We start from the raw sequence: 26,657 nt of genomic DNA, 5'->3' as shown, positions 1-26,657 counted from the left end.
TTCCAGCATGTTAGTCATTGTTTTCTGTTTGATTGTTTTCTATTTTTTGACAGGATTGTCCCGTTCCCAGCCTGCAGTTATTGTCACACAGAGATTAAATCCTTTTATGTTTTTTATTTTCTGCAGAGCCAGCTAGAACTCTTTTCAGCTCTGCACTGTATAACAACTATTACACAGTGATATATCTAAGGGTCAGTAATACAGCTAGTGCTGTATAAACACAAGAGGTACACTTGCCTCTAACTCTACACAGCCATGAAAGCCAAGTTTAAGATTAAACATTCTGATAATTCTTTTTACTCCAAGTATCTCTCTAGCTCTTTTCAAATAAGTATCAGCAACTTTTAATTGATCTCATTTATAAATACCCTTTTTAAGATGTAATATATAGATACAAAAATGAACACCTGTTCCTAGAATATATGAAAACACTACAGTGTGTAAACATACCTGGGTTCTGACTGACTTTGGCTTCTGAGACAAGGATCAGTTTTGAATGGTGCTGTTGGTCTGTGTTTTACTTCATAGTCTAGCTGTCAGGAGGTAGAGTGAAACCTACAATATTCCTCAACTGAAGAAGTTGCCAGCAGGTCAAGGAGGTGATCCTCCCCCTCTGCTCAGACCTGGTGAGGCCACACCTGTAGTATTGTGTCCAGTTCTGGGCTCCCCTGTAAAAGAGGGACATGGAGCTACTGGAGCGAGTTCAGAGGAGGGCTATGAAGATGATTAGGGGACTGGAGCACCTGTCATACGAGGACAGGCTGAGAGAGATGGGCCTGTTTAGCCTGGAAAAGCGAAGAATGAGGGGAGACCTCATCAATGTGCATAAATATCTGAGGGGAGAGTGTCTAGAGGATGGAGCCAGTTTCTTTTCAGTTGTGCCTAGCGACAGGATGGGAGGCAACGGGCACAGACTGAAGCACAGGAGGTTCTGGCCGAATATGAGAGGGCACTTCCTTACCATGAGGGTGACACAGCACTGGCACAGGTTGCCCAGAGAGGTTGTGGAGTCTCCTTCTCTGGAGATGTTCAAAAGCCTCCTTTATGCCATCTTGCACAATGTGCTCTAGGTGATCCTGCTTGGCAGTGGGGTTGGACCAGATGATCTTCAGAGGTCCCTTCCAACCTAAACCATTCTGTGATTCTGTGATCTCAAGCCATATATAAAAAAACACCGTCTTAATTGTTGGTGTTTTATTCTGTCTCCTATAGAGTGGCAAAAGTAATGAAGGTTCCTGTGTATGAAACACCAACAGGATGGAGATATTTTTCCAATCTCATGGATTCTGGACGTTGTTCACTCTGTGGGGAGGAAAGCTTTGGCACTGGTAAGTAATACATAATCAAAGATTTCCACAGACTTTTAATGACAATATTTTTTCAAAGTTAAACAAGTCAAAAAAAAATCATCAAATTAACTCGATCTTGTGCTTGAACAGAGGACTGTCAGTTGGTCATATCTTGAATATCTTCTTGCAATCTCTGTTGTTGATCCACTTTTGGAGTAAGAAAAATGTGAAAGATGGACATTGTAAAGCCATAGGCAATCCTATCACTGCCCAAACAGCTTTCAGAGGTGTCTGCCACTCTTCTGAATTGAACATTATGCAGAAGGATCACACTGAACACACTAATAGTATTTTTCACAGACTGCAACAACCTTTTGAGGAATATTGCCTGCATGCACATGGTTCTTTTGGACTTGTGGATGCGTCTACAAAGCATGAAGTTTGGTATGTCTAATGGCATATCTAGTCAAACCTGTTCCAAACATCCCATGTTTAGAACATCACAATTACTGGAAAGTCAGATAAAGATAAAATCATCACTAGAATAAATTCAGCTGCATGTCTGTCCCAAGACCAGTCAACAACAGAGTGCAGAACTAAAGACAAATCTGAGCAGTCCTGACGAATTCAGTACTGATGGGATTCAGTCAGAGCAAATCAGTAGAGTCTTTACTCTGTAAACCTACACAAAAATAGTTTTGGATTATGAGGGAAACTGAATACATTTTACAGTGTTAGTTTTACCTTTTCTAGGTTCTGCCACATTTTTTTTTTTTAATTTCTTTATTAGTAGGGTTATGTTGTGAATGTTTTTGAATAATCACATTTCAGAATTACTTGACCTATTTCCTGGCTAATTTATTATGTATTTTGATGCGAGTTCCATGGATTTTGATTTTTTGGTGTGTAATTCATTGACTACAGCTTTTCACAGAAAATTATTTATCATGCAGTGAAGTTTGGTTTACAAATTTCATGTCGCTTTGATTTAGTTAACTCTAGTATTTAGTATTAGTTGAGGTTAATTAGAGCAGAATGCTGCTTGTTTAAAAATGAAGACTTCTTTAAGCCATACACATACCACTTTATACAGTAGCCTGTCATTAACTTTCCTGTAAGTATCTGGATTTTTATAAAAACAAACAAACAAACAAACAAACAAAAATGTTAGATTTCTTTGGGTGCCTGTCTGTAAGAAGTAAAAGAAATTAAATGAATGATGAATGTGTATTTTGCTTTCTGTTTTGAGTGTGAATGACTGAAACCTAGTTGCCTTGCCTTAATTTCTGTGAGGAACAGAGATTCGTATTGCCTTGGGTGTATCTTTTGAATGGGTATTTTCTAATGGTCTTTTGTAGAGTCATTGAGTGACAGTTCTAGCTTGGAGATAAGGGTGTTTCCAGAAGTAGAAGGCCTTGCTCTTTTCAGAACGTACTGTCATTTGCTGCCATATGCTTTTAGACCACATCTCCATTTGCCCATGAGAAGTCTTCACTGGGCAGCTTCCAACTTTTACTGTGCTTTGGTGCTTTTTCACCAGGCCAGTTCTGTACCCCTTCTCTCTAAATGTTAAAGTCCCTATTGCATATCTGGAGACAGATATTGTCATGAAAGTTGGGTAGCTCTCGAGACATCAATAGGACCTCACTAGCACCCAAATTATTTTGAAAAAAAAAAAAAAACACACCACAACCTACCTTCATTGTCATGCTGAAGGAAGAGAAATGTGTATTGTGACTGGAGCAAGTAGGAATTGTGACCTGTAGGAGTTTGGTGGTGAGCTCCCATACAGGTACTGAAGTATGTATGTCTGGACACCCTAGCTAGCTAAGTGTATCATGTCCTACTGCATGCAGTTTTATATGCTGAGGTAATGCAAAGCAAGCAGTGGTAGCCTGTACGGGCCATATGCCGTGACAAACCACTAGCTCAGGCCTGTTTCTGGTTGGGAAGTAAGGCACATAGACCATCTTCGCAGGGTGGTGTTGATTATGATTCTTGTAGATATTTCCTTTCTCAGGGAGAAGAGAGGAATCTATGCTTGCTTAACAGAGACTGGCTTCAAAGGACAATTGTCAGGAAAAATGTATGGTTCACTGTGGTGGTTTTACTCAGGTGGGCAGCCAAGCTCCACCACAACCTCTCTCTCACTGCCTCTCCTCAAAAGGAAAGGTGAAGAAAATACAATGCAAAGGGCTCGAGGGCTGAGATAAGGATGATCAGATCACTCAACAATTATCATGACAGGCAAAACAGACTCAGCATAGGGAGATTAATTTGTTGCCTATTACTAATAATCTAGAGAAGTGGGAAACAAAGGACAGAAACCAAAAAAACACCTTCCCCCCATCCACCCTCTTCTACCTCCTCACCCAGAGTGGAGCAGGGGAACAAGGAATGGGGGCTGTGGCCAGTCCCTGAGGCTTTGTCTCCACAGCTCCCTCATGGTCAATCCCTGCCCTTGCTCCCCGTGGGGTCCCTCCCACAGATGCCGTCCTTCCCGAACTGAGCCTGCGGGGGCTGCCCACAGGCAGCAGCTCTCCAAGCACTGCTCCCACACGGCTCCGTACCACGGGGTCCATCCCCCAGGAGCAAACTGCTCCAGCACGGGTCCCCCATGGGCGGCAGCTCCCCCCAGACCCCTGCTCCTGTGTGGGCTCCTCTCCACCGGCTGCAGCTCCAGCCCGGGGCCTGCTCCTGCGGGGGCTCTCCATGGGCCGCAGCCTCCTCCAGGCCACATCCACCTGCTCCACCGGGGGCTCCTCCACGGGCTGCAGCGTGGAGATCTGCTCCGTGTGGGACCCCTGGGCTGCAGGGGGACAGCCTGCTCCACCAGGGGCCTCTCCACAGGCCGCAGGGGAACTGCTGCTGCCTGCCTGGAGCACCTCCTGCCCTCCTGCTGCATTGACCTTGGTGTCTGCTGTTCCCCAGAAGTTTCTCCCAGCTGCTGTTCCCCAGAAGTTTCTTCTTGCTTAAATCTGCTCTCAGAGAGGTGCAAACAACATTACTTATTAGCCTGGCTCTGGCCAGTGGTGGGGTCCTTATCTTAACATGGGGTAGCTTCTTGATTCTTCTGTCAGAAGCCACTCCTATGGCCCCCTGCTACCAAAACCTTGCCACATAAACCCACCACATGCAGTTATGAAAAAGACCAAACACCAAATTTCCCTGGCACCTTGAAAAGGCATGACCTATATCCATGTTCAGGTCTTCCTAAATAGGCTCTCCCAAGCGTAGGTGGACTTAAGCGTGCAGATCACTTTTACAGAAATCATAAGAAGTGGTTTCAGGGCGTAATCTACTGAAACACTAAGGACGTTATGCTTTGTGTTGGCCTAACTTCTTTATTACCCAGAGTAGTAGTTGCTTGTTGAGGCTGGGAAAGAGGGGCAGGTGTCTAACAGAGGTAAAGGGCCTTTGGGTTTTGCCTGTTCTTCAAAGTGGGCAAGATAATTACAATTCCTCTCTCTCCCTGCCCTTGACTTTTTTTCCTTCACTAGGATCTTGCTGTAGAGCACTAAAACAATTGCATTTTGTACAATAGCCTCTCTTCTGATTTTGAAGCTTGCATCTCCTGACCTCACACCAGTCTCTGCATTCGTAGCACTCTCTGTGTTCCTGTCTGAATCTGTTTCTCCTATCCTGTCATTAATTCTTCACATTTCTAATAAATTCTGTCTCTTGTGAGATTTAAGATTCCTTGACCAAAACATTGCTGGCCAGCATGGAGAGCTGCTCTACAGCAGCACTGAACCTGTGCATCTCAGTCCATTCAGGTCAGATGGGCTTCCTGGTACCTGTAGCACTTCATTGGAAGGGCTGGAAGGCCTTACATTTTTGACAATTCCATCTAAATGCCGGTATTAACTATCAGGATTGAAGCCCATGGGCATTCAGACAACTTGGAGCACTAGATCAGTGTGTAGGTAGTTGCTGTGTAAATGGATTGTGACAGTGCCTACAGGGCAATTACAGTGATGTCTAAAGTTTGTTTTTCTCCCTGCCTCAGTTTTCTTATCATCTTTCAGTTCAGTGCAGCTGTCTGAAAATATCTCATATGCCAGTAGGTTTATTTGTAAAACACAGGCTGGTCTGTAGATGACCAACATGTTAGCGATGTGAGCTGTTTTTAGCAATAAATATTTACCTTATTGCGAACCTTTTTGTAATGTCCTAAGCTGCATGACCTTCACAAGTTTCTGCCACTATTGGGCATTTGAATCAATTTTACATCTTTCCCCTCCATCATAGCTGAAACTTAGTACTTTTTTAGCTTTCAGTGTGGGATTTTTCAAAAAATGTGCCATACAGCACATTACACCACAGAGTGGTAAAATTGTTGTTCTGTGCAAGAAAATGGGGTTTTACAGGTCCATGTTCTATTGTCAAACTAACTGAACAGCACTGGAGACTGATTGGTTGTGTACCCAGGTAATCTGGCCCAGCTGGAATTTCCAAACAATACAGAGCCCTAGTTTTATAATATAAGGGATTTTGCACTGGCAAGTAAATAAAAGCAAAATTTCTGCTATAAAAGGAAAAAAGATTTTGAAAACATCCCATATGGCTGTGTTTCCCAGACTTGTTTTTTGGCAGCTGATCTTGGAGCTCAACCAATGCTTTAAAAACTTCTTCCATTTTTGTAGCAGTGTGGGGAGCTTGTCAGATGAGGTTAGTAGCTTTCTGGTTCTGTGACTAATGCCCAGGACACAGTTCAGAGAAGGGTGCCAGCAGCAGCAATTAGTTTCTAAATTTCATCAGCAAACTATTAATCAGGATTAGGAGAGGTGCGTGGTTGATTTATCTTTCTGCAATTTAAGCCCCTTCAGTAATTGCTGCATCTTTCATAAACTTGCATGCTTCATCTCCGAATTTCCAGATGCCATTAACACCAACTGTCTTCTCATGCAAGATTGTGTGGAAGAAGAACGAGTTGAGAATATAAAGGTGGTCTGGTGCTGAAAATAATGAAAACCTTTAAAAACCCATATGGTGGTATCTATTACAGTAACACCAATCTGAAATAATCCTGTTAACTTGAGTAAAGAACAGATCAGAATGTCCCTAAATCTCCATTTGCCTAAAATATCACCAGGGTTCAGATTCCTGGATGATAAATTTGTAAGACCAGAACTGCGTGCAAACAAAAATGTTGTACGGTGAGTTTGTGTACTTGCTTCAATCTAATTTTTGCTTTAAAATTGTATTCACAGAATACAATGCGCTAGACAGAGTTAGCTAGTTTAGGGAAAAGCAAATATGTTATCTTCATGCATATGTCCCTCAGGGCTCACTCTCATAAAAACTGCAAGTCATTTCAGATAAAGAACAAATGACGCATATGAAAGCTTGCATGCCCAACAGCTTTACAGCATCAGAAAAATCATAATATGAACATATTTTGTATGATCTTAATTTGTTTCTCAGGCTACTGACTCTCAAGTCTTTACTTCAGTTTAAGCCTGTCTAAGCTGAGTACTTATTTCTGAATGGGAACGTGCTCTGACAGTTTTTCCCAGATTGTTTACTCTGAGTCTGGCCTTAGCAATTGACTGTTATGGTAGTAAAAAACAAAACAAAACAAAAACAAACAAACAAAAACAAACAAAAAACTTTTGCCACTATTATACGGAGAAATACGTGACAAATTAACTCAAAAATAAGCTGTGAAAGTATTTGTTCTTATAATTTTCCTTACCAATGTCAAAATAAATATAATGGGATAATTGGAAAAATATTTGTTGACTCTACTGTTCTTTCTGCTTCAGCTCCTTACACAGGGCCTGGAATTCATTAATGTGTTGTTTTTTTCAATAAAAAGTATAGCTCAGGATTATCCTGAGATTGATAAATTCCCTCAGCAAGACAGGACAATTGTTAGTACTGCAATTTCAGGAATACATAGTTGTGAGGCATCTTGATCACTTTGCACAGACCAGGTCTGCCTCTGCAAATCCAAAAGAAATACTGTTAGCTGAGCTGAGGAAGAACTAGCTTCCTCCCTAATCTTTCTAACATGTAAGCTGAGAGGTAGGAATAAAAGAGGGAGAAAAGCAAAGACGTCTACAAACAAAGGTACAGCAGGTGAAAACCTGAGTTATCTGAGTTGTAGTAGTGAATTTTAATTTGCTAAAAGAAATAAAGGCAATACATTCACACATAGGTGCAAATAGTAACTTAACTGATGGGTATACTTGTACAATAAAAGAGGTGGAGTAAAACAGTTCTGAGAAATACCAGTTGCCAATTTTCCTTCTAGTAAGAATAATGAACTGAGACATTTCTTGGGCACACAGGATTATTGTTGCTATATCCACATTAGGCTAGCATTTTTAATCAGTGATTTTTAATTCTGGAACTGTTGTGTGGTTTCCAGGTTTCTCCATCGAGACTTTTGCCTCTGGATTGCTTTTTTTTCAATGCTTTCTCTTTCCAGAGAAATATCAGTCTGTCTGTTGTCCTGAAGGACACACAAGGACACAGCACATGCCAAAGCTGCTAAATGGATCAGAAGGATGATACATGTGTACACTCATCCTTCTTTGTAGAGATTTATAAGCTTAAGCTATGCCAGAACAAGGCTTGGAGCATGACAGAGACCTTTCCAAAAATTCTTCTCTCCATGTTTCACTGGACCATTTTGGTTCAATGAAACATGCTCAAACTGTTTGTTAAATCAAAATGCATCTCTTCTTTAGTGTTTAGTTCAGACCTTTGCACAGAAGTCTTGATATATTGACCATTTTGCTGACTGAATAATCTGTTTTTCACTACATGATTTGATGGCTTGTAGTCTGCAGAGTTTTATACAATCAGAGAATAAATGATTACTTATATTAGAACTAATTGTCCAGGTGTTTAGGTCAATACTGTGACTCCACTTGTTGCTAGTATCTGTAGAGATACATAAGCAATTTAAGTTACTGGTAATATCAGCAATAGAAATGATTTTTTAGGAAAAATTGACTTTTCCAGTGCTAAGGATGTATGACTAAAAGAAGAGCCAGGAAGGTTAAGAAGGAAAGGAACAGTCATGGTGGGGCATGCTCATGGTTACCAGGGCCATGCCAAGCCTCTCACGGCTCCCTGGGCCTGCCCAGGGCCTAGGACCCCCTATCAGCCCCTGCCCCAGCAACACCACAGCAGGGCTGGGCTCCAGCTCCCCTCTCTCCTGTCCTGCCCAGCCATGGGCCCTGCCAACTGCTTCTGATCCCCATGGAGCCCCCAGACCTTGTGGTGACCTGACAACTGGTGACATGACAAGGAACGCAGACACTGGAGGGAAGTGACAGCTCTCTTCCAGACCTCCCTTTTGGTGGTAGTGGCAGAAACCTGCACTGGCAGCATTATCTGGGACAGACTCTTGGCTATAGTAAAATTGATCATGACCATTGTGTATGAGCAAAGATGACTTTATTATCTGTAGGTCTTAATGTTGGTGTTTCTGTGGAAGGCATCCTTCAGCTGACCTAGCGTGTTATCATGACGAGGGAGAAGAAGAGCTGAGGGCCTGATTATCTGAAGGGCTGACTTCCTGTGGAGGGACATTTGTTTTCCTTTTTTATCTGAAGCTATTTGCAAAGCTCTGAGAGCTCATAAATAACCCTGCCCTTTTTCTTCTGATTAGTCGGCACTCCATGCTTTGATAGCGCCTGGAGGCTCTGAACCAGGGAACACAGTAAGCTCTTGCTGCTTTTATAGCATCTGCTAGAGGAACAGACGATTGCTCTAGGCATTGTATTAGGAGACTGTTCTTGTTACAGAGAGCTCACAGGCTACAGACCAAGGCAGATAAAAAGAGTAGAAAAGACGTATTCTCAGTATCATGACAGCTACTTTGCAAACATGAAGGAACATTACTGTGCTATTCAATATCCTTGTTTTCTATGTTACCAAACTCACAGACAAAAGCATAATCTTCATATGTCTTTTTTGTTGTGCTTTCTAGAAACATTTTTTCCCCTAAAAACTCTTCAGTAGTTTTATACAGCTCTAGTATTGTGCTGAAATAGTCATTTACATGTAGATTTACATGTAGTTAACTTTTTTTTGTGTGTGTGTGTGTGTGTGTGTGTGTGTGTGTGTGTGTGTGTTAGATTCAGGGGGCTGAGGGTCTACACCCCAGGGGTGAATGAAAGCAAAGGAGCCTAAGTGGTAGGCAGAGCTGTGAGCTGTGGCAAGCCCAGAATGATGGGCTTGTATGTATATTCGTATGAATAGCATCTGTTAGCCTGACTGCTGCTGTCTCTCAAAAAGAGGGACTGCAAGTTGAAGGCAGCAGGAGTGATTGGAAGATAGATATCCAGAGTGAAACCCAGGAATCGCAGTGGCTCCATGCAGGTCTTACTGTTTTCCTTATATGTCTTTAATTTTCTCTTGACTTTTCACATGATTAATAGCTTCAGTTTATCAATTTATATTATGGGATCCAGGTCTGCTGCCAGTAGGAAAACACAGCCATTTTAACAAATGAGTGTATCAAACTTGTGGGCTATTCTGTAAAACTGAAAAGCAGTCTTGCTGCTACAAGGTTTTTGTGTTTGATGAAGGAGGATACGTCATGGAGCAGGTTTTGAAACTAAATCTGTTTAGATTTCTCTGTGGAGGATTTGTGCTAAGTAATTTCAAGGGACATGGATAGTCCAACTGATTGTCACTGATTTGTCAGTAATTAATGGAGGAAACAAAATTTGTGATTTAATGTATTTATTTTGTACTCAGGGTTTCTGTATTTTGTGACTAGACAAAAAATGGTAACAGTACAGCTAACAAACTTCAGCCAAATCTGGTATTATTATGGTAGAGTCATGGCCACAGATTTAACCCATCTAGTCAAGTTTTTTGAGTTTATTAGCTTAAGTAGTAATCTTCCATATCTACTGAGCGTCAGGTGTCTGACATCTTACTTTATATTAATTATCAGTATTGATTGCATCATTTGTTACGAATTTCTGTAATCTGGATTAGGTACAGATAGCTTCAAAAATTTGCTCTAAATTATCCAAAAGTAGAGGGCACTAGCTGAAGTGGCCAAGATCTTTCCTGTGAAATACTCTTTTGTTAGAAAACGCTGATTATTGAAACTTTTTGCCTTCTTGTTTTAACAGGCAGAGTTTAGCTTCATAGAAATGTTTCTAGTCAAGGTATGTGATATATTATGTGTCTATTGCAGAGCAGGCCATTACTCCAAGTTGGCATTTTGGTTTTGGACATGGGAAGTGCAAGTTCAAGTCCATGCTTGTTTGAAGTCAGACAGTAGACTTGAAGTTGTGCCTCCTACATCTCAGATTATGTGCTAAATCCTTTGGGGGTAGTCCAAAATTGTTTTCAGTCTCCACTGTTGTATCAATTTCTGTCTTCTGTCTCCATAAGTAAAAAGCCAGGAAAGGACTTAGATCTGAGCATTCAAACAGTTTTATCACTGAGAGGTATAGAGAAATGCAGAAAGGGGAAAAAGTGTTATTTTCTACTTTTATTTACTTTTTTTCCCCAGCCTTATTTTATCATGCTCATCGTGATCTTTTTTTTTTTTTTTTCCTGATGGGAGGTCATAGATATTCTGGAAATCTTCATTTTTTATGAAATGGGAAAATTCTTTCTTCACAGCTTGATGGATGAACATCTGTGCAAATAAGGAGATGCAGTTGAACTTGACTCATATAACTCAGAACATTCTGCTTCGTGGCCAAGCGTTTGCATATCTGGCCCAGTTCTAGGAAAGGGTACCAGAGGTGTGAAAATACCCTGCATGGCTGTGAGTGGGAGCAATGATTAAAAATGTTTTACTGCTACTACTACTTTTATCCAAGTACTTGAGTATCTTTTTTATTTAACTTTAAAAATACAGACTTAGTTTTATGTAAATGAATCACATTTTAAACTTAGTTCTGCTTGTCTGTCTGGAAGCTACCGTAGTTGTGGAGATTAGTACTTTACAGATTACTGCGAGGTGACAAACAAGTTGAATGATACATTTGCCCAGCCTCCTTACCTTGTTTTCTTATATGCAGTGATAGCAAATAGTGTGCTTTACATATTTCTCCTTAGGGTCTGATCATCTTCGAGAGAAAGATGGACTATGGGCTGTGCTAGTCTGGCTTTCAATCCTAGCAGCTCGAAAGCAGAGTGTTGAGGAGATTGTCAGGGATCACTGGGCAAAATTTGGCCGGCACTACTACTGCAGGTGGGTGTTTGCTATGTCTGCACAATGAAAATCTGCTACAGATTGCCATTGCTCTGTATGCAGTTTTTTTCTGTTGAGAAAGTAGAATTTAATTACTTACTGAAGGAGCTGTGTGTATATGTCACTTACAGTGTATGGATAATTGATTTTTCTGACATCAAATGCAGAAATATTCAAATTACTTGCATGTGGAATACATGGGAGTAGTTAGCTACATGGTATTGAAAAAAGTCAAAATCTCAGCACGATTTACTCATGTATTTGTTTCTGTCTGTGCTTCCACATGCAAATGTTTTTGTGTGAACTTGGACTATGACTACTTTTAACTCAGGAGAACTCTTCCAAATATCCAGATGTTGACTCATTTTTATTACGGTCTTGGAAAGGTGAATTCTAACTGGTGTTTACATGATACATATCTTACCTTAGTCTCTGCCTCTCTCTTTTTTTTTCAGAATATACTTAATCCAGAGGAGTTAATATATCTGCAATATCTTTTGCCCACAGCCGTTAGCAAAATTTCATCTGTTTCAGTTTCTTTTGTGCACTGGGCTGATTGTGTCCTTAAATTCAGAAAGCTGTCTGTGTATTGATTATGTTTTCTGTGTTACTTTAGAAACCATGCATTTTCTAAATGATTTCTCTTGCCTCAGAGTTAAGTGGCCAGTGTAGAACTGTGGTACTTGCACATCATGGGCAGGTTGCACAAAACTGCATGCACGTGCTAGTTTGATTTGCAATGAAGTACTTCAATGATCCACCTCTAATTTTTGAAGTAAGCAGTAAATTGCTAACTGTGCACATACTGAGCTTTTTTTTTTTTTTTTCCCTAAGCTGTTCAGGACTAACTTTTTACTTCTACTGTTCTTATATATATGAAAGGTTTGATTATGAAGCATTGGAGCCCAGAACAGCGTATTTCATAATGAGAGACCTCGAAGCTTTGATCACTGACAAATCATTCAGCCATCAGCAGTTTGCTGTGGGCAACAATATCTACAGTGTGGAAAGAACAGACAGCTTTGAGTACATAGATCCTGTGGATGGCACTGTGACCAAAAGACAGGTATGGCTGTAGTGATGGAGTAGCAAAGTTTCGGAGCTTTCAACATGTCTCTTAAAATGTTGTTTCTAACATTCAGGTGACAAGACTCACCATTTATTTATAGGGTGATGATTTCTTTGCTCTGATAGGTACCACATTTCCTACTTAAGATTAGCTCAGACAGGATAAGATAATATACCTCTGGTTTAGCTTGCTTTTGCTGTGCGTAGATGGAGGCCAGCTGTAGTGTCACTGGGAATGTAGGAAGGCATTGAGGCCCTGTTGACAGCAATACAAATATAGTGAGGGTTCCCTTTCCTGAACAATGGAAAGTGTCCTGTAGGAAGACAGTCTTTGCTTTTTATATTTTCTATCTGAAATCTACACTTAAAAAAAAAAAAAAAAAAAGTCAAATTTTCTTGCTCTCAGTATTGTACAGTATTTGCATTATTAAGGCACATTATTCTCTTGTAGCCAACAGCATGCAGAGGACTTAAGTAGATTGTACCATATGTGGGCATGTTTGACTTCTCTAGCCAAAATGACTGCTGCTTTGGTCCTTCTGGGCTGACTGTAGTCTGTAAGATTCCTTGGTTATTGAGTTTTGCAACCCAAACTGAGCCTTCAGTGTTTCATGATGTACTCAAAACTAACGATGTACTGTTGCCTGGTTAAATGTTTATTAAAACATCTTGAATATGAACTGTGGCTCATATTTAAATGTGCTCTGACTTTATGCTGTTTATTTTTATTGTCCTGGTTTCTGTGGTTTGTAAATTACTTGACCTGACCAGACCCTTACAAATGATATTACGAGCCATTAAAGCTATTGTCATACCATTCTGCTCAGCATCTTTATAGTTTCCATTCATCATTGCATCCAGATAATATAAGCAGCCCACCTGCCAGTGAGCTATTCTCTTTGCGCTCTTTGCTGCTGAAACCATACACGAGGATTTTGTCAAATCCAAGTCCACTGGAAAATTACGGGCACAGCAGGCTTGTGGCCCTTGTCCTTTTAAAAAACAGCTAGTAAATGTTTAGTGTATTTTTCTTTCCGGTACTTTGCATCCAAAGCCCTGTCCTAAATTGGAATGTAATTGCTAATCAAATCACAATGTAACTCAAATAGAGATGCATGACTTGGCCTGTTTTTAGATGGACTCTGAGTCCATAAAACCAGAAAGCATATGTTTTCATAGGCAAAAGCACTCAGTTATTGAGAGTACAGTTCAACCAGATTGTCTTCATACAAGGTTACATTCCTAGCTCGCTGTGTCTGCAGCCTCAGTGGGATTCTCCATGCACAATAAAATAAGAAAGGCCATTAATCTGGACAAATGAAACAACAGTTCCTGCTGCCATTTTCCTCAGGTAGCTTTCTCTTGTGTAAATACAGATGCCTCATTGTGACTATTATGAGTTTCATGTAGATTTTCAAGCTATGTTTTCAGGAACATGTTCAAAGATTTGTTCCCCAGGAGTATTTGGAGAGACATTTACATTCAGTGTAACTAAGCAACTTCTCATGAATGAGAAGCTGGCCTCATACTAATAAATCAGTGTTAATAAACAGCAAAAACAGACACAGCAACAGAAAACAAACACAGCAACAACAAAATAGGCAGATAACAACACACCCAGACTATACGTTCTAATTTATTCTGACTATTGAAACCCATGCATATTGTTTATCACAGTGCAATAAGGTATAAAATTAAACATTCTGCTGTTTTTGAAGACTGTTTTCATTTTTGAAGTCTTATTGTACTAGCCTTTGCACAAACATTAGCACATAACAGTGATGCTCCTGAGGATTCTGCAACCCAGAAACAGCACCAGTTGCATTTGTCTGTGAAATTTGAATTAGAAGAACCAGAAGTTAATCATTATAATGGGCTCTTTTTTAGAGACCTACATATTCTGAGATTCACAGAATAAAAATCCTGAGCTTTATCATTTGCATTTTAATGTTTTCTTGCTCCTTTGTTAGATTTAGTATTCAAAAGGCTCTGCATATGGTCTGGTGGCTTTTTTTTTTTTTTTTTAAAGTTTAAGCAAGAGTCAGGGAAAAGGCATTGGAAAAGCTGGAAGAAAGTTGTTTCATATAACTCTGGAGATAAGGCAAAAATTCTTTTCTGTTCAGAATGATTATTTCAATCCTGTACCAGCAATAAGGTATTTCCTGTCAGAATAGTGGTCTGCTATGCCTTGGAGACACTCAAGGGTCCATAGAGGGATGAATAGAAATTATGGTAACCACAGTATTTTGAAGAAAGATGTAGCTATTTTACATGCATTTAATTTATGTATGTGTCTCTGTTTCATATATTAATGATAGGCTGTATTTTCTACTGGTGTTGCATACTCTGCTGTTGTACTTTAATATTGGTTTTCAAAATCCTAAGCCATTTTGCTTTGTTTGCTACTTAGTTTTGTTCATCCTAACTAACTATGCTAGTTAATTCTTACTTATTTAAATATGAAAATTCTAACTGGAAAAAAAAAATAGCACACAACCAAACTGCTAGAAACCAAATTTACATAGTACAATATGCATTAAGTTTACTTTTCTGGGTGCTTCACGGATCCTAATAAATTTGCTGCTTAACTGGATTATAATGCCGAAGGGAGAAATCCCTGTGAAGCTCTGTCTGTCATACTACCTTCCAAGCCAGTGAGTTAACCATGGAACATAATTTTGTTTCAGAGTTTCCACACAGCTCATTAATATCCATTAGCAGGCCTAATTTGCCTAGCATAAATATCTGCAGATGTCCAGTGTGGGAGCTGTACTGAACATTTTCATATGCTTTCTCCCAGAAAAAAGACTTATGAGTTCCCACAAAAAATATGTTTGTGACAAATAGTGTGCCCTATCTTATTAAAAGTGCAAGTTTCTGTCCTATGAACTTTTCAGTGTGCTAGTCTTTCTTTTTTCCCTGCCATATAATTCCTGCCTGGCACTTAGGAGGTTATTGTTTCTAATGAGTACAGCCTCTGTGTTTCTATAGTTCCCTTTTGCCAGACTATTTTAAGTTGTATGGCAGGAATCGTAGTCTTATAGACAAATATCAGTTGTCATCAGTCCTGTGTAAAAATCAATACTGTTGGTCATGTGTCCCTGAGAAATGTGAAATGGAGAAAATAACAAGCTCAGAAATAGTACAGTGAACTGTCTGAATGCTGGTCGCGCGTGTGTGTATGTTACACAAAAATCCCAAGTACCATAAAACCATCAAAATGGCTACAGATGCTGTAGTTTGGTGGAATATTTTGGAATCATAAGGTTAAAGGCAGAATTATGGGGAACCTTTATAAACCTTTTTTGTTCCAGAAGACCTTAAGCTAGTGAGTGGTGAGACTTCAGAATCTCATGTTCTAGGAGAAGTTACAATGTGTTATTGTTATTATTGACAGATAAACAGGGAGTACATGGAAAAGTATCCAAGTTGGTGTTGCTAGTCATGTCGTTGTAGGGGTGGCTTGGCCTACCAGGAACATACAGAATGTCCACTAAGTAATTGAATAGGAAGACATTCACAGGCTCATGGTAGTTACGGTTTCATTTTGTGCACGTGTTACACCCCCTTCCTTCATAAAGCTGATTGATGTTAATGTTACATACTTTGAGATGCTGGTTCTATGTTTGATTACCATCCAAAGTGCTGGTGCACGTTAAAATTAATTTATAGTACTCCTACCAGTGAAAAAAAGGTTCATGTTATCACCAAAGTTAGAGATGGATAATATCTCGTAGGCCATCTGAGCCAACCCTTTTTCCACCTGTGATATTTTCATATTCCCTAGTGTTAATGGGTAGTATCAACCAGACAGTACTTTATACAGGGCTGAAGGTGTTCAGACGTATATCTGAGAAAACAAAGGTTTTCCACCTGTACTTTAGAATGCTGAAGCACTGTGTTGATAACATAAGAGTCTTCTCAAGCTCCTGATAAAAATGGAAGAATAAAATACTTCTCTCTTTAATTCTCTTCTCTCATTTTTGAGTGTTTTGCTGCCCCTTAAAATGATCAAGGATCTCAATTTATGCACTAGGCATTTGCCAACAGCTGGACTGAAACCGGAAATAAAGTTCAGTAGTTGAACAGAGGTGGCATTTGGCCTAGGGCTACTATTTACAGAAAGGGAACTAGGATGTGTGTTAGTGCAGAATTAGTAGAGTATTAAAACACTGCAACTATTTAACTGTTCAATTTAGTCCTTTAGTTTTAGTGGGAGCAGGTACATTGTGTACCTGTGACTGTGGAACCAGGTACATTGTCTGTAGTCTGTGGAAGAATGTGGTCATATATACAGTATGAAAGCAGGAAGGAGTAAAGAAAAAGAGATGAAGATGGAAGCAAAAAACAATTTCCTGCTTAATAATAAATCATTTTTATTCTACATGCAGGTATTGTGTGTTAATTAGTACACTTGAAATTAACACCATAGGTTAAGTTCCTGAATTGTTTCACAGACTTTTGTTGAAATCCTTGTAATCAAATCTAGATGCCTTGTCTATAAGGGAACTGATGCTGTCTTTTTTTTTCACTACCAACAATGGTTTTTTGCTCCTGTAGCTCCTTCTAACACTTTGCTGATCTTATAAATATTTCTCAGATCATTGATTTTTTGCTCTAGCAAACAGAACAAGAACAAATCATTGAAAGAAATTAAAAACAACAGTAAAAAAAGCCCTTGTTACGAGGAGTGGGAGGGAAAAGACAAGATCATTTCTGGTCTTGAGAAGGGAAGAAAGCAATAAATGAGTTGTCCGAAGTTATAGAGAAAGTGGAATTGCATCCAAATGACTCTTCCTTTCATGTTTTATTTTAGGGCAGTAAACTGTGATTTGTTGTGGTGGCTTTACTCAGGTGGGCAGCCGAGCTACACCACAGCCACTTTCTCACTTTCCTTTCTCAAAAGGAAAGGGGAAGAAAATACAATACAAAGGGCTCAAGGGGAGATTGCTCAACAATTATTGTCACAGGCACAACAGACTCAGCACAGGTAGGCTAGGGAAATGTATTGCCTATTATTAACAAGCTAGAGAAGTGAGAAACAAAGAAAACAAACTTCAAACACCTTCCCCCCATCCACCCTCTCCTACCTACTCCTACCAAGTAGCACAGGGGGATGGGGAATGGTGACTGTGTCCCTAATGCTTTGTCGCCGCTGCTCCTTCATGGTCACATCCACCTGCTCCACCGGGGGCTCCTCCACGGGCTGCAGCGTGGAGATCTGCTCCATGTGGGACCCATGGGCTGCAGGGGGACAGCCTGCTCCACCAGGGGCCTCTCCACAGGCCGCAGGGGAACTGCTGCTGCCTGCCTGGAGCACCTCCTGCCCTCCTGCTGCTCTCACCTGGGGGGCTGCAGGGCTGCTTCTCAATCCTCTCTCTCCCAGCTGCTGTTGCCCAGCTTTTTTTTTTTTTTTTTTTTTTTTTTTTTTTTCTCAAATCTGCTTTCACAGAGGCATAAACAACATCACTTAATGGCTCAGTTCTGGGCAGCACTGGGTCCCTTTGGAGCCGAATGAAACTGTCCCTTATCTAACATGGGGCACCTTCTGGACTCTTCTCCCCCACTACTGAAACCTTGCCATGTAAACGCAGTACATCTGTAAAAGGTATTACCAGCTTACATATATGCCACTTATTCTTCTCCCATAGGGCCTGCGGATTATTTTTTCAGATGCTTCCAGGCTCATCTTCAGAATGAGTGCTTCTAGCCATGTGAGAGCTACTCTCCGAATCTATGCAGAGAGTTATGAGAAGGATCCTAGCCAACACAATAAGGAACCACAGGTAATGTAATAGCACTGTAATAAGACCTGTAAAAATCAGCCGTTTGTAATTGTCTGGAAGTCAGATTTCAGCAGATGCCCTTAGGAGCCTGAAATACACTATCACTATTGTTTTGTGAAGTGCTAAACGTAGAATACCTGAGCATTGTGCCAAAACTGCTAAAGTGCTCAGGAAGCATCACTAGATCTGTGTTTGGTTTGGGAAAGCTACTTCTTGATCTTGGTAAGGAAGTATCAGGGATACAATGAGAGACTGAAGAATTTACATTAGTTATAATGATGCTGCTTGAAAGTGTAAAAGGATATTTTGAAAACAGGATAATTTGGAAAGAAGATATTTTGGAAATCATCAATTCAGTGAGGAACATTGAAGCAGAGAGCCAAAGAGTAAAAAGGAAAGAAGTGCTATGTGAATATTCATGCATTCAGTCAGTCTGTCCAGACAACTCTAGAAAATATCACACCCAGAGAAAGCCCACTTTTTGTTTAAAATGCATATGTTAGTGGTTTAAGTGGAAGGCCAGAAAGACAGTTACATCTAAAGCACCAAATATTGCCTTAACTTTGAAGGGTATATTGGCTTTATTAAAGTCTTTTAATGCTATTTTTTCACATCTATGGAATTTACTAAACTCATAATCATAGAAGTCCTGGATTAGTCCTGGATTTTACTATGTACTGTCACTTATGCTAGCATGACTAGACTCTCATTCATGGCCTGTGGAAGAAGCACAGAGGGTATACTTTTTACTCTGAAAGGTTTTGCAGACCTACTTAGTTGCATTGCAACCACTGATAGGTTGTTCACATCTGGAGATGGTCTAGAAAAAGAATAAGCAGGTTGGGATGATGAAAATGGAGCTGCTTAAAACTGATTTACTGGGACATGAAGCAGAGCTGCAGATGTAACTGCCAAGTCAGTTCCTAGCAAGTGATTGTTGGATACTTGAATATGTGCTATGGAAGGGTTGCTTTATACTTGTTCTGTTCTTGTACTCTTTCTCTAAGTATCCAGTGTGTCACTCTCAGACAGGATACTGGTTTAGATGGACCCATTTTATGCTGGTGGGAATAGTAGTGAAGCTTTAGGTGCCTTGAGTGCAGTTTCAGGACTCTTGGAGAGGAGAGGGTATGTGTTCTGCATCTCAGCTTTTTCCGTGACAGCTACTTGTTTTCATACAATTCCAAACAATTTCATGCATTACCTCAGCCTGTAGAACCAGATGTGCCTTGCTTCCTTTGTAGCTCCTCTGGTGTGAGGTCCATCTTCCAGATTAAGGAGCATTAATCCAGCAGTTACAGGTTTTCTGTCCAAAAAAAAGTTTATATCCAAGTGTCTCCTGGCTTGACCTAGAACTTGTCACTGTGGTCCTGCTGGCAATCACTGGACCTGACTTGTGGATTGAATTCCCAGTCTGACCTTGGACCTGTCTCATTGCCATGAGCTTGTCTGTTGATCTGGACTGTTAGTTGAACCTTGGCACAATTTCTGTGTCTGTCATGCTTGCTTGACTTGGGTAATGTCAACCTGAGCCCTGTCCTGCCAGTCTATGTTGCTGTCCCTGGCACTGAGGGAGCAGCCAGACCTTGCTGCCTCCTGACAGTATCTGTCTGGTTTGTGGTGCTTCCATCTCCTTCTGTCACGCGCAGCTTGACTCTTCCACAGTCTTCTTTCATCCCTGCCATGTGGGTAACTAGTCTATGCCTGATTCTGCCCTAGGTGCAGCTCTCTGAATCCATTGGGACTTTAAGGATACTTCTTTGCAGTAGGGGCTGAAGGTTAGTTTTATCATGGGTGCTGTCAGAAAAAAGTGATGACTTTCTGACAGACTTCTGGAGAGGACAGTCCCCCTCTGCTCATAACTGCTGGAATGGGGAAGAAGAAACTTCTTCACACATCACATTGACAGAATATATATTTTTAATATTTAATTCATTTGAAGTGAGTGTATATGTAACATGTTTCCCAATTATAGCAATCACCACAGATTTTCATCCTGAATCACAAGGAACACTCAGCACTCCAACGTCTGTTTTCTGTGCTTGTGGATAATTTTCCTAATCGTGTGATGACATTCTGAGGCAGCACTAGCAGTTTTAGTACATGTTTATGTAATATCAAACACAACAGGAATGTCAAGGGCTGATATGTCTGAGTGATAAGAGCTGCGGAATGAGTTTTAGTCCTTCAAGATATTTTTTTTATTTTTTCACTCAGTTTTTGTAAGCGTTGTATTCTGAGTTATGTAACTATATTTTTAAAGTGTAATTAATTTTCAGGCATGTTGTCTGGGGTTCTCTTACTTAGGGTATCCCAGGGATTCCTTGCAAGGAGAGTACACTTAGGAAGTATGGATGCCTGAGTCTAAACAGTGTAGGGATTCCTTGTAAGGGAAAGACTTGCAGCTGTCCAAGAGTTATCTTACATCATAACCAGACTCTTTCCTAGGAAGACAGAAGGTTGAGGGTAAGTTTCAGTACAATCTAGAAGACAGCTAAACCAATTAATAATATAAATTATATATCCACCTCTCAGATTTTTCCATCTCAAACACATTGTGAAATAAAACAAGAGAGGACTAAGGATGTGCAATGGAAGAATGGATAAGCTTTTAGCTCATAATAAATAAAAACCCTGCATTTGAAGTCCCATGTAGTCTTGTATTCATGACTGGAATGCAAATCCAAATTTCCACAAATATAAGTACATCCCTGCCTATGGCAGGGAGATTGGAGTTAAATGATCTTTAAGGTCCCTTCCAACCCAAGCCATTCTATGATTCTATGATAAGTGTCATGAAATCCTTTTGAACCCTAGGGGAATATTTGGCATTGTTTCTTCATCAGATTCCTACCATAAATTTAGTGAGTTTCTTTTTATGTTATTAAACAATTGTCTATCAGAAGTGTAAAAGTGCTTCAATTTCTCTAGAAATTTTGCAGATACAGAGATGGGTCTGGAGATCAGCACACCATAGAGTGGCTCAGGCAGGAACTAGCACCAGTGGGGTGAGCTGAAATGGGACCTGTGTGCCCATGGACAGGGTGCAGGGGAATTCCTCAGGGGAGACTGCTCAGGACCAGTAAGCCTTATCACTGTCCTCGGGGATTTTAAAGTCTGATCATTTTTTCAAAACACCAAAAATGTCTGTTACTCCTAGAGACAGAAAAAATCTGTAAGTCCTTTTATATAATGTGCCAGAGCTTTTCTGATTGTTACATTTCTGTCTGTTTATCCAAGACATTCACTAGTGAACTGGTAATTCCAGGGGAAGAAATGGCATTACCTTGAAACTTGCTGCAGGGACTTTACTGCACAGTGAAGACAGGTAGATGTTTTAACATTCCGGCAGCCTCAGGAAATGCCTAGTCTTGTAGACATCCTTCTTATTTCTTGCCATGTGCAAAATGCTGGGACAAATAGTCATTTCAGCTTGATTAATGCAATGAATTCTTCATCTAATTTCTCATTTTATATAGCACAGTTCCCACTGCTCCTCTTTCCTTGCCCTGGCTGGTTACATTGCCACCAGCAGTGCGGCATTATGGACTTCAGGGTCATAGATTGTATCCCACAGGCATATAGAATCACGGAATCATAGAACTGTAGAATCATTAAGGTTGGAAAAGGCATCTAAGATGACCTAGTCCAACCTTTAACCTAGCACTGCTGAGTCCATAATTAAACCATGTCACTAAGTTCTACATCTCATCCTGTCATAAGATTAAAAGGAATTATCACAGAATCACAGAATAGTTGAGGTTGGAAGGGACCTCTGAAGGTCATCTAGTACACCTACATGTTTTTTGAAGACCTCCAGGAATGGTGACTCAACTACTTTTCTGGGCAGCCTGTTCCAATACTTCACAACCCCTCCAGTGAAGAAATATTTCCTAATCTCCAACCTAAACCTCCCCTGGTGCAACGTAAGGCCATTTCCTTTTGTCTTATCATTTGGTGCTTGGGAGAAGAGACTGATCCCCACTTCTCTATAGCCTCCTTTCAGGTAACTGTGGAGCATGATAAGGTCTCCCCCAAGCCTCTTTTTTTTTTTTTTTTTTTTTTTTTTTTTTTTCTGTCAGGCTAAACAATCCCAGCCCCCTCAGCTCCTCAGCTGCTCCTCATAAGACTTGTTCTCTAGACCCCTCACCAGCTTTATTGCTCTTCTTTGGACATACTCCGGCACCTTGATGTCCTTCTTGTAGTGAGGGTCCCAACTCTGAGCACAGTGCTCAAGGTGTGGCCTCACCAGAGCCAAGTACAGAGGGACAATCACTTCTCTAGTCCTGCTAGCCATGCTTTTTCTGATACAAGCCAGGATGCTGTTGGCCTTCTTGGCCACCTGGGCACACAGCTGGCTCATGTTCAGATGGCTATCAACAAATACCCCTGGGTCCCTTTCTGCCAGGCAGCTTTCCAGTGACTCTTTCCCCAGCCTATATTGTTGTGTGGGGTTGTTGTGCCCCAGGTGCAGGACCCGGCACTTGGCTTTGTTGAGCTTCATACAGTTGGCCTCAGCCCATCAGTCCGGCCTATCCAGGTCCTCCTGCAGAGCTCTCTTACCCTCGAGCAGATCGACACACGCACCTAACTTGGTGTTGTCTTCAAACTAACTGAGGGTGCACTCGATCCCCTCGTCCAGATCCCTGATGAAGATAATGAAGAGAAGTGGTCCCAGTACTGAGCCCTGGGGGACTCCACTTGGGACCAGCCTTCAGCTGGATTTCACTCCATTCACGACTCTTTGGGCCTGGCCACCCAGACAGCTTTTAATCCCACGGAGCGTACACCCATCCAAGCCAAGAGCAGCCAGTTTCTCCAGGAGAATGCTGTGGGAAATGGTGTCAAAAGTCTTACTGAAGTCTAGATAGACTACATCCACAGCGTTTCCCTCATCCACTGAGAGTGTCTTGTTGTTGCAGAAGGAGATCAGGTTCATCAAGCAGGACCTGCCTTTCATAAAGTCATTCTGACTGGGCCTGTTTGCCTGGTTGCCCCATATGACAGGTTTTGACAGAATATGTACATTTGATTTTAGGAGATTCTCATGTTAGTACAAAAATAACAATATTTTTTTTCAGAAGAGCATTTGATAATCTTCAGTGGAATATGTGGAAGATAGTGAGTAGCAAGATTTTGTTGCATTTGGGATAAATGCTAATTTTAGTCTAAGTATATCTGATCTTTGTAATTGGCTAGATGATGACATGTAAATTCTGTATCATTGCACTGTGCCTGGAACAGCTGATCAGGAATAACACTGTTAGTTCCATACATTGATATATTATAAAACATAAAATATATATTTGATGCTTAAGTTGCTTCTGCTTATTGGATTACCTTCTTTCAGTACCTTTTTTTTGGGATTATTTTTATAGAGAGTTTGAAGATGAATTATTTTCACTGCTCTGTGTTTCTGCCTGTTGAAAATTCCAGTTGATTCTACTTCTTTGGATAATCATAACTCCTGAGATACTATTCAGTTTTCATTTTACTAGAGCAAACAAGTGAATTAATCAAAATTTTCAAAAATAGGATTGCAACACCAGGTTGCTAACACCCCCTCCCCTTCAAGTTTTGCTTGCTATTACTGATAAACACAAAAATACCACTTCCAAGTGCTGGTATTTTTCTGTAAGAAAAAGTATCCATGAAAGTCTTATTCAGCCTTCACTGGCATGTGTTATCCTTAGAGTGAGTCTGTATGGTGAAACTGTTCTGAGGGCACTCAGATCCCACTAAACTGAAGTTCAAACATGGACACTTACTACATACCTGACAAACTTGAACTGGTGAAATCTGCCATGGGAGGTAGAGCAACATACAAGTATTTAATATTTTTTTACAAGTACTGGGCATTTATAATGACTTAGAACTAAGGTACACAAATCTTTATATCCAACAAATAATTTAGCATGAATTCATAGTTTCTCTTCAGGCTGGCATTTGCTTTCTTTAGATCAGTAATTTAATACATTTTAGTGACTGACAGTATAAAAAGAAAAGCAGGCTTTCCTGTGAAATTGTTATACTGTATTGTTAGAGTGGGATTAATCTCAGTTAATTGTATTCATCTAATTTAGTCTTTAGTACTCTGTCCCCAGTGAATGAAAGCACGTCTAGAAGACAGTTCTATGTATCCTGCAGTATCTAACCTTACATAGCCACCTGTGTTAGTCTGAGATAAATTGCTCCCTTCAAGTGGTTTTATCTCCACTGACACCAGGAGGGGGTGAAAGGAGATAACTCAAAACAGATGCTATACTTTTTGAAGAGATGAATCTCACCTTTATTTTCATGTTCCAGGGAGAGTATCATCTCACTTCTCTTAAAATAATAAACCCATGCATTAAAACTATAACCCATTTTAGGACAGTTTGCAGTTCTTTGGGTATGTGACACTTGAATCTCTGTTTCACGCTATGCAACACATACACATTTTAACCAATTGACTCTTTCTGGCCCCTTCTACCAACTCTGAGTTTCTTCCACCTGAATCTAAACATGCTGAATACAAACATAAGCTCGGTCTTGATTCTGAATCATCTGGGAAGAAATAAAAAAAGTTTTCTGTATCAGCAGTACTTCTCAATTAATTAATTGTTTTTAGTTATTAATACAGTGTACTGATTAAAGAATGAGGGGATTCTTAAAATAAAAGAATGGGGTAGAAATCTGGCAACAGATCAAGCTTTGTGTCAATTCAGGGTTTTTAGTCAATTTCAGGTTTGCCTTACTGGTTTGGGCTCTGCCCACTGTAACTGTGCTTAGGACCAGTTCTGCTGGCCAGGTGATGGAGGAGTTATGTGGTTCTATGAACTAAAACCAAACCTCTGTGAAATTGATGAGTTTTGCCCTTGTGTGGTTCTGATGTTTGAGTGTTAATGTACCATGTATATCTGATCTTATCATTATTAGTCAGTAATCTGGCAAGCTCAAGCAGCAATCTTGTTTTTTGTAAGTTGATTTTCACAGATACCCTTCATAAACAAGGTGGCTATCCAAAGGGTATGATTGAAACAATTCCCATGTTTAATAAAAACTGTTTCTCTAAATGTGAATGAAATCACCCATATTTAGTACAACTGAATTCCAATTGATTTTATTTTTCTTTATAATTTTAAAAGTCAAATAATGGGAATTTGGGAAAACTCCCCCCCCCCCCCCAAAAGAAACCTCTTCCATTAAGTTTTTGTCAGTACTTATTGTGAAAGTAGGATATGATTTATGCCATAAAATCAACAAGCTTGTTAAACTTTTAGGACAGCCCAGTAGCCTTACTTATTCAGCCAAGTGTAATGATTCCGTGCGTGAGATGTTAGAAGATTGTGCATGCAAAAGTTTTATATGCTTTTCTCTGTGTGTTTGTTCATGGGTTCTGAATGAAGGCAAGGGCCAGACCTTGTTACCTTACATTTCATCTGAATTCTTGTATAGAGAAATTTGCAATTTGGACAGACTATAATATTCTGTTCTAGGTGTAGAACCACTAGCAATAATTAGAAATGCTTGTGATTTTTTAGCATTACCTGGTATCTATATATATATGATATCTAGATAACCAGTCTTAGCATTGCTTGACTGTCTTTGTTCTCATTCCACTGTGACTCTTTTTCCCTCACTTGCAGTACCTAGCATTTGCTTGTGGAGCAGCCATTGCTGCATATGAAGCAAGGGTGCTGTATGAGCAACACTTGTCCAGAATACAATTTGAAAAAAGATAAATAACTATGCTCGGTATCATCAAGTTTCAACTACTTAGAGAGTGCTAGAGTGTGTTTGGTTTGAAAACCTGACATAACTCTGAAGTACTGTTTAGGATGCTTGAACTTGTGACTTTCATTTGGCACAATTTTGGCACCATGGAGCTACTTTAATGAGTTGTGCTCAAGTGACACTTTCTTCATACCTCACTGTGCTTCAGTTCTCTCTATGTCTCCATGACTCTCAGAGGAAGAGCTGATTTTCAGGTCTCATGGCCTGTGTAAGTGTTTACTTTCCACCCTCAGAGCTTCTGTAAGAACATTCTTGTAACTAGAGCGAAGCAAGTCTCATAAGGGCCTTTCGTTCTAATTCATATGTGGGCCAAACAGTAGCTATTAACGAATGTAAAGGTCACCCAAATGTTATTTTAGTAGCATCTTCATACAATTAATTGGTTAATACTTTCCACTTTGGAACAAATAAAGCATAGCCAACTGTTTGATCAACAACAGAAAAGTCCAAGGGAAAGTAGTAAAACATGCTAATGATTAGAAGTCCAAGGTCATGGGTAAATGTGAATAGTTGTGGTCACTGCCTGCTCTATGATCAGTTCAAGGAAATTGGCAG

The 26,657-nt window shown here is 40.2% G+C and overlaps 1 protein-coding gene across 2 annotated transcripts in view; it reads left to right on the top strand.

The window, feature by feature from the left end:
- The window catches only part of PGM5 (phosphoglucomutase 5), a 94,767-nt gene that overhangs the window by 59,940 nt on the left and 8,170 nt on the right, over nucleotides 1-26,657 (top strand). For both annotated transcript variants that reach the window (XM_035309088.1, XM_035309087.1), the window contains exons 8-11: nucleotides 1,213-1,328; nucleotides 11,337-11,472; nucleotides 12,355-12,538; nucleotides 18,192-18,326. In XM_035309088.1, the coding sequence (XP_035164979.1) occupies nucleotides 1,213-1,328; nucleotides 11,337-11,472; nucleotides 12,355-12,538; nucleotides 18,192-18,326 (571 nt within the window). The remainder of the gene's footprint in view (nucleotides 1-1,212; nucleotides 1,329-11,336; nucleotides 11,473-12,354; nucleotides 12,539-18,191; nucleotides 18,327-26,657) is intronic.

Source organism: Oxyura jamaicensis, chromosome Z, assembly GCF_011077185.1.
Source record: "Oxyura jamaicensis isolate SHBP4307 breed ruddy duck chromosome Z, BPBGC_Ojam_1.0, whole genome shotgun sequence".
NCBI lineage: Eukaryota > Metazoa > Chordata > Aves > Anseriformes > Anatidae > Oxyura > Oxyura jamaicensis.
This window is presented reverse-complemented; position numbering and strand designations above follow the sequence as displayed.